This window comes from Chaetura pelagica, unplaced genomic scaffold (assembly GCF_000747805.2).
Source record: "Chaetura pelagica isolate M959 unplaced genomic scaffold, ChaPel_1.0 scaffold356, whole genome shotgun sequence".
NCBI lineage: Eukaryota > Metazoa > Chordata > Aves > Apodiformes > Apodidae > Chaetura > Chaetura pelagica.
The window spans coordinates 7,277,907-7,286,885 of record NW_009953964.1 but is presented as its reverse complement, the minus strand read 5'-3'; the positions used below and the strand labels follow the sequence as shown (position 1 = coordinate 7,286,885).

General features: G+C 41.9%; 1 protein-coding gene across 1 annotated transcript in view; it reads right to left on the bottom strand.

Annotated features, from left to right (window-relative positions):
- Nucleotides 1–5,021: 5,021 nt before the first annotated feature.
- RNF145 (ring finger protein 145) overlaps nucleotides 5,022–8,979 on the bottom strand; it is a 33,557-nt gene continuing 29,599 nt past the window's right edge. Inside the window, exons 8-11 of the mRNA XM_010001997.1 lie at nucleotides 8,877–8,979; nucleotides 6,890–7,037; nucleotides 5,870–6,226; nucleotides 5,022–5,465 (exon numbers count right to left, since the gene is read on the bottom strand). Coding sequence (XP_010000299.1) covers nucleotides 5,022–5,465; nucleotides 5,870–6,226; nucleotides 6,890–7,037; nucleotides 8,877–8,979 — 1,052 coding nt within the window. The remainder of the gene's footprint in view (nucleotides 5,466–5,869; nucleotides 6,227–6,889; nucleotides 7,038–8,876) is intronic.

Sequence of the window (8,979 nt, the reverse complement as noted above, 5' to 3'; positions counted from 1 at the left end):
GAGTCTCCACATAGGCACTAGGTGCTCCCAGGCACAGCCCAAAGCTGCACTAAGGACAGAAGTCCCCACACCCCTGGTGCTGCACTCCAGCAGGATGTTAGTAAATAAAGAGTTAAAAGAAATAGGCATCATCAGAAAGAAAACTGGTATCTTTGGGGTGTGGGGGAGTGAACCATGATCCTCAGTGTGACTGAACATGCATATGACAAAAAAAGGGGGCCAGTTAATTTCTAAACTCAGTATTGTAACACTAAGAAAAACTGAGTTTAAAATTGCATTTCTTGACACTTTTGTAAGTGCAAAGTTAAAGAGATTAGTAGGGAAATGTACCTGTCAATCTTTCCCACAAATGTTTTTGTGGGGTGACATCACAGGCAAGACTTACAATAAGCAATTCTCACAGGAAGCTAATGTGCAACAGCTCCAGACACTGCAGAGACTGAGTTGTGTTGGAATATTATTTAAAAGTCTCTTCACAGAAATTTAACATGCAGGAAGAAAAAAGCCAGCACCAAACCACTGTCCATCTCCATAGCCCTCCTCAAAGCAGTGCAAGCCAGCAGTGGTCAAGGGGCCATTCCTTCCCAAGAACTTCCAACCCAGCAACTCATGCTGCCCACATTGCACCAAGTGGGCTTCCTGCCATCTGCTCTCCCCACCTGAACAGAACCCAGTAACACCAGTTGCACTCTCATTTGGTTACCTTCATTCCCAATGCAGCTGGATTCCCAACAACAGGATTCAAACAGCCAGTTCTTCCCAAGCATGTTGTTTTGTGGGGTTTTTTTTAGATGGCAGTATCAGCTTTCTTGTATTTTATACCTTACTTGCTAGAGATAACTTGAATTTTAACTTTGAACCAACTGAAAACAAACTCCTTAACTGTCCCTGCCAGTTAGGAAAAATGTTACAAGTTTGTTCTCAAACATTCCAATAGTTTAGGTTCAAACTTGTCTATTTTAGCAAAAGGATTGAGATCATTTGGAAATTGAATTTAAAATTAATCAAGAAAGAAGGGGACTAGGAGGGAGAGAAGAGGTTCTTCTGCACTGGAAAACTTTGAGCATTTCAGGAACTCTCTATGATGGCATAAAATTCAATGCTTCACTAGGATCAAGGAATAAAGAGATTCTTCTGCGAAATAGCCAAAACTCAAGGGAGCTGGAAGCTCTGCAATTCAAACTAAGGCTTTCCAATCAAATTCCTAGCCACAGACATGTTTGCTCTTCTCAGAGTCATCTCACCTTGTGTAACTACATTTTCCAGAGCCCAGAGCAACGGACTCTGTAAATCAGTAGTGCTGGGATACTCAACAGGACTGACTAGACACACACCATCACACCATGTGATCAGCGTCCCCATTTCCAACAAAAAACCAACTAGCCATAAAATTCCCAACTGTCCCCATTATATCACCTAGCTGGAAGCATCTTTTTGAGTCCAAATGTTTGTCAATCACACCACCATCAGGAGTCCACAAGAAAATGGCTTCAAGCCTCAGTCTACAGTTATACCCTGATCATAAACACTCAAAAAGCATTTTTTTCACATTTAGTCATGCACAGCTGCAGAGAAAATCAACTCAAAGCAAGCAGAGTCCAGGAGGGAATTCTGCACCAGACAAAGCTCAGAGGTCAGGAGCATTCACCCAGATACTCCACAGAGCATCGAGACAGAAGGTTCATTTCATTCCTTACCTCCCTCCTCCCCAGAGCAGCCTTCTCCCTTTTTCTTTCCCCTTCGAGTTACACAGATCATTTCTCCTGCAAGATCTAACTTGGTGTGAGTTTTGGCAGTTCTCACTTCATCCCTAAACTTCTCAACCCATAAGATACAGCCTGTTTGGCTTGTTGGTATTTATTTTCCACCCACCTCCATTCCTTGCAGGCTTTTAAGTTCCTTCTAGGGCTAGCTGTCCCTCATTTTTCATGAAATGGTGTCTGTCAGCACTTTTGAGTTGGAAAAAACCAAAATGAAACATCAAGCAAAAATGAACAGACAAAACACTCCCCTGGAACTTTCTAGTCCAGCAGATGTTACTAACCAGTGAGTTCTGCCCCATGAACCCTGCAGCACTGTACACATTCACTGCCAGCTTGCTCTTCCAAATTCTTTGTGATGGTGCTGACACCTAATGAAGGTAGCTTTCACCTTTCAAGAAAAGCCCCCTTCCTATGAACTCCCCAAGCTATCCCCAAGCCTTCTTTCTCTGCTCTCCCTCCCAAAATATCCTTCTCACAGTAAAAAATGTGCACCAGGTATGTTCTCATCTCATCTTGGCAAGATGCAGAACCCTGTTAGGTTGCCTGAGTCCTCACATCTCTGAGCACCTTCTCCAGCACAGAATAGTTGCTTTTGGTTCACTCCAGTGAGAATCTTGCATCATCATTTCTCCTAAAAGACAGCACATACCTTCCTGGTCTGTCAGACTCCATTCCAGTGCCACATCCACATTTCCAACCTGCAGCCCTGGCAGATAGTGCATTTGTTGAATCTGCTGTAGGCCTGTCAGTTCTTCATGAGCAGTCTCCAGGCACACTTACCTCTCACTGATGTTGCTGTAAACCCATAGACCTTTCCTGCATTAACAGTTATCTATGAATAATTTAGGGTAGAAATTAAAAGGTTCATTGCCAAGAGATCAGTCAGACTAAGAAACAGTTTCTCAACATAAGCAGTACAGACAAACCTTTTTTTTTTTGTTACTTTTTCAACACCATTTCCTGTATTTATGAAGTGATGGTGTGACATACTGTGTGGGGTAGCAATGAACTGAAGGCCCCGTGATTCCCTCATGCCCTCGTGTGAATACTGTAGGTGAGCAAAAGTTCCTCTTCTCCCTTCCTTGCATTCACTCTGAGGGATCTGTATAGCAGTCACAAACCCTCCAACCTTCATTTCACAATGACCAAGCCTAGCTCTTCTGATCTCTCCCTTATCACTCGGGGAGCCACTTGCTGACTCCCATGAAGTGAGGTGATCTTTCACAAAGAAAAAACTTCCCATTACCAGTGTGAGAAACTTCTGGACTCATCTTTCCAAACCCAGGGACAGGAAGCAGGGTTTAAAGGAGTATCCTTCAAGAACATACTCTGTGCATTGAGGGAAAGTCTTTGTTTCACAGTACTGAAGAGCACCCCACAGCAGTGCTTCCCAGAAATTTCCCATTTCCTGCAACCACAATGTAGCTGCAGGAGTGTGGCTAGAATGGAAACAGTTTGAATTGCATAGGTTAAAAGCTTGTACACATATAAAACACTTTTGAGAAAGACTGAATTCCACAGAAATGTAGGCATAGAAGAGCAGGACTCAGATCACTGATTAAAAGGGGCAGAAGAGTTCAAGAAAGAAATTCTCACTATTTTTTTATGTCCCAAGTACACCCAGCTGTTAATAAGATTTGCAATGATCATTAAAGCATATGGTAAACCTAAATTTTTTATCATCATGCAAGAAAACAAAACTGAGATACAGAATCAAAGAATGTAACTGATATTCCCATCCTGTCAGGTGAGAAAAAGGTTTGGGTTTGTGCTTGGAGCTCAGTGGCAGCAGGCAGCCTGCACAGCTTCCAGAAGCAAACATACCTCAGTGTTCTGCTACTGTTCTCTATCCAAAGATCTGGTGGCAAAAACCAGAGAGGAGGCCAGGAGGTACCACCAAGACACACAGCATTGAAATGGAAGTGGGGGAGAAAGCACACACCAGAAGGTCCATTCATCTCCAAGGGGAATAGAGAGCTAGCTACTGTTTAAGAAGAGCCTCTCAATACATATTTAATTTGTAGGATTTCATTACAAGAATCACATAACCAGGTGTAAAAATCTTCAAATGTAATTTATTAAGACATTCAGCTATGTCTGTCAGTCTACATCCAAATGTACTACTAAAAATAAAATAGTATCACATTTCACATTAGGAATACCAACTTTGAAAAACACTTGAGTCAAGCCTATCGTATAAATAAGTGACTAATTTCTCTTCATATCAAAATTCACATAAAAAAATTGCCTGCCCCCTACTCCCACCTAGTTCCCCACCCCAGTTCCTAGTTCTACTTGAAGCCATGATGCATGTAAAAATTTAAGTATGGACATGTCTTTGTCAAAGAAAAAAAGGTGCAAACCTATTAACAGCTTTAAAAGTGGCATTTGCGGAGTCTGATCATACACAAGAATGTACTCATTCCCAAAGTGCAAATATCGCCAGAGTTTAACACTGTTTTAATTCAGCTGCAAGAATTAAACATTACACAGCACAGTACTGCAAGGCCTCTATCTGTGCCCTAAAACTCATCCCACTTTTCTCCTGCACGTGGTAGCAGAGGTCAAAGTGTTCATTAGAGTTTTAGTTTACTTCATGCAGCCCAGACTGTGCCCATTATTAGCAAAAGTTTCATATACATCAAAATATTGACGACTCTGTCATAAAAGTCAAGAGTCACTGTAGATTACATGAATTCAAATGCAATTTTCCCACCAAGAACACCCAAAGCATACACATGACATATCAGGAGTGCTTCCATCTTCCAGTACAATCACTGCTGTTACTTCTTTCATTTTCTGTTTATGTGCTATAAAAAATGTTGTCAGAAACCAAAGCTGCACCTCAGCCAGAGACTAGCAGCTCTCAGCATTTGATGCCTCTCAGGTACCCTGGGACACGGCTGTGTGCAACACCCTCTTCCTGACCAAAACTAAAGCTACTGTTCTGTCTCTCTACAACCTCTCACACCTCTTGTTCCCCTTAGCCCTCACCTATGTCCTGAACACATTCTTTTCACTGCAATTTGTTTCCAAACATCCATTCTATGCCCACAGTTCAGACAGCTTCTGGAGTCTTTTCTACTACACTCACTGGAGTTACTACTACCAAGCAGCCCACAAAAATCAGCATGGGAGATTACATTTTGACCAGCATTAATAGTTAAACTTCTTTCACAGCTGTGGAAGGATTGGTTTTCTTCTGAGTCAAACTTGGATCTCCGAAATGTGTTTGTTCCCATGTCATCCTTTGTCACCTTAGAGCTGGACACAAACCCTTGGGTCTTCAGCAGGGCATCCCTCTGGGGCTGCAATTAGTTCTGCAGCACAAGCTGCTCCCTGGTTGGACTCACACAGGCTTGTGTCACTGTCCACAGTTTGAGACCTCTCTGTCTCAGCAGAGGTCTCCAGGTTGTTCTGTCCATCAGCCACCTGTCCATTGCTCTTGCTAGGGCTGTCTTTCATGTTTGGCCCATTGTCATTTTCAATACCAGGGATTTCAGCTGCATCTCCAGGCCTGGCATTTTGCTCTGCACTAGGATTTGGCTGTTGAACTGCCTCTTGTCCCAGTCCTGGTAGCTGTGAAGGGCTCTTAAGTTGGCAGTGGCACAGAGGGCAAGTTTCTTGCACATACAGCCATTTCTTAAGACAACCCGCATGAAAAAAATGGCTACATGGTGTTATTACAGCAGTTTTCATATCCTGAAAGACACAAAAAAACAAAGATCATATGATTTGCAATCCTGTTCCTCTCCTCTCATCCCATGTATCTCATGGGTTCTCTAGCCACAGAGGAGACAGAGGCAGTCCAGGGGCAAGAGAATGTTCCTTCCTTCATAACAACAAGCCTCTACATTCAAATACACAATTCAAACACCAGCCAGGTCTGGCTGTTTATATCACGGGAATTACAAATTAAGCAAAAAAACTGTTTATAAGGCACTCCAAATCAATTTACAAAAAGCAGAAAGTTGGGTAAATCAAAAAACTTATTGAACACACTATTACTCAATAAACGTAATTCACGTAGCTTATTTTACTAGTTGCAAATTGAACAGCCTAGAGGTATTAAGCCCAAGTCAATCTTCTGACACTTCTATTCTTACCTGGTAGCAGATGGCACAGATATCGTTGTGTTGCTCCAGCTGCTCTTTTGTGGCAACAGGCAGTGATTTGATCTTGTTCACAGCATCTCTGCGAAGAAGGAAACTTTTCCACCCCAGTTGGGCCCGCAACCACACGTTGTAATAGGAGTGGATGAAGATGATCACAGAACCCATCACAGTCCATTCCCCAAAGACCGTTTCTGAGACCCCATAGGCCACCACGCAGAGCGCGACGAGGAATTCCAGCAGCCGGTATGTGCCATTTACATAATAAATCACATCATCCATATTTTCTACTGGTTCTTTTCTGAACTCCTCCACCATAAACAAAACATAAATGAAGAGTGTTCCAAGTACCTGTAACACAGTTCAAGACCATTAGCTCAGCATTACATTGTGAATTGGAGCTTAAGTCACTCAGCATTGTCCATCAAGCCGATACAGGAGGGCTCCCCAGCCAGACAGGGCAGACAAGCCCCAAAGTAGTGAAATTGCTGCTGAATTTCAAGACAAACAGAAGACACTCTTTCTTGCGAAGCATTTAAGCTTGGTCCCAAAGACCTTCTCTTCTGAGTCCAGAATATACCCAAGTTGTAAGGGGTGATATTATAATAATTTTTAAAAAAACAAGTTATAACAAATACTCAGTACAAAACATTTCCTGTATTTACACTACTGTGTACATATCTGCTTTCAAAGAGCCATAGCTAAGAAACAATACATAAATTAGTACACTGGAAAAAACCTGGAAAAATACCTTTTCATTATGATAGTTATCCCCTCAAAAGCATTCTGACTTCACAATTTGAAAAAAGACTTCCATTCACCTGTGTTCTCAGCCCACCCCCACAAGCTCCTTAGCCTCAGACACAGGATAAAGAAAGATTTTATATCACATCTTATAATTCTGTCCTTCTACCATCCCTGTTCTTTTCTCATCATGTATTTCCACCCCCCCCCGAGTAACAGGATGACAGTTAAAGCAGGGCTTCACAGTTACTACAGGGCTAACATTCTTACCTGAAGAGAGGTTAGAATACTGCTGGAGATAATGATCAACAGCCAGAAATCCATGTGGAAAAACTGACAAATCATGTAGGCCATGTACGCAGGGAACACGAGCAGGAACAAACAGAGGCTGACTGCTCGGAAGTGCTTCCACAGGCTCCTGCAAACAATACAATAGTTTTGGTTTTTTTTTAAATCAGATTGGAGTGTCAGAATAAGAACAGGCTGACTGCTGGATGTAGACATGTTAGATGTTTGCTCAAGGGTTTAACTTGTTGAAATGAGTTTCTATTTTACTCTGGTACAGTCTCATTCCCAGCATGCACACCTGAAGTACATACAGTACCAACAGTTCCCTCTCTTCTGACCCGTTTTCAGCATAAAAATTATAGGGTAAAAATTCACCTACAGTAATCGCCATAATGGGTCAAGTCAGTGGTCAAACAAATTAGTACCTGAAATACTGTTTCAGATGAAAGCCCATTAAAATGATTAATTATCCATGTAACTGTACACTTTTCTATATAAGCAGAGCTCTCCTAGATTATATAATTATTACAACTCTTCCATGTCTTTTTGCTAATATGCATTGGGTAAAGTTACGTCCTTTCATCACCAGTTTAACTGTGCTGCCTTTAGAAGCATATTCTCCAATTCAGGGATCACAAAGTAAGAAATGTAGCAGGACTGGAACATTCACCTCTGCTAGTCCTTACTCTGCTTCTATAATTTACTTTTTCCTAATCTCCTCCCCACTCTAAACACACCATCAATCTTTTACACATACCCATTTGTAACGGTTTTCAGAATTTCTCCAGTAATTTACTATACTACATCTACATGTTCCTCAGTTTTATCTTAACCTCATAAACCTTTGAAAATGATGTACAGAAAAAGTGAAAGTAGTGGGAGAACAGGACAGCAGCAAAACCTGGCTAATTTAATATAGTCTGAAGAAATGTCACAACACTACTGTGAGGTCTGCAATTCTGTGTCTCAGGGTGAGGGAGAAAGGAAGAGCTCAAGTGGAATTTATCCTGATCCTAGTTGATTTAGAACTGCCTGGGAGATCTGGCAGAAGAGAGTTAAAACCCACTCTAACCACAGACTGCTTGTTTAAGCTGGGCAGATGCTCATATCCTGGCTCTACCCTCTTTCCCCTCTGTTACTATACTTGAAGTTAACATTGCTACAGGAAGAACAGGCTGGCTCCAAGTAGCCTCTAAGCTAAACAAATCTGTACACATAAATAAACATTCTCTTTTATTTCTTCACTTACAGGTTACAGAAAAGACATTACCAAAGATAAAACACATTACTAGACCAACACCAGACACTAATACAGCTCTTCAAAACACAAATTAAACTTAACAATCCCACACTATTAGAACATCTACTATACTAATGCAGCCTTCCACCTCTTATTTTCTATCATTTTGGGATCACGGTCTTACGAAAAAAAAAAATTAGGGTTTATAATCACTAACAAAGTCACTCCTAGAAACTTCCCATCCTCAACAGCTGTCTGGGATGACTACATTAGAAGAAAACCTATCCAACTGCACAGGAAGCTAAGCAAAACAATTCTAGAAATCCACACAGTGGACTGTGGGTGGGGAGGGGACAGGCTCTGGAATTCTGGATTTGCTGAACTGAGACCACAGTGCACTGATGACACTCTTGCTAGGAAGCACAGAGCAATGTGATACTTGGAGAGGGCAGCCAGCAGCTGCAGAACAGCACGGTCCTGCGCAGGCTGGATGGACGCAGTCCTGAGCAGGAGTGAGCAACCAAAGTCACCCTGTTTGCCAGTATCCCCTGCCCTTCAGGGCTTAACACAGAAAAACCAGAGAATTCACAGTAGAAAAGGAATCTGCATACAGCAAAGAGAGGGTAACTTTACAAGCTACTAAAAATGCAAATCAGACAATCAATTACTATTTTATCACCTCCTAAATCAGAATTGAGTAACTTTCAGTTTAAGAAACCAGTTTCTTACTTGTCCCTCGAGGCTCCCAATGCCAAGACAATGGGGTCAGCAATTTCCAGCATGGACTGAAGTATGGATGCCACCACAATGAAAAGAATAATACTGAGCAGGA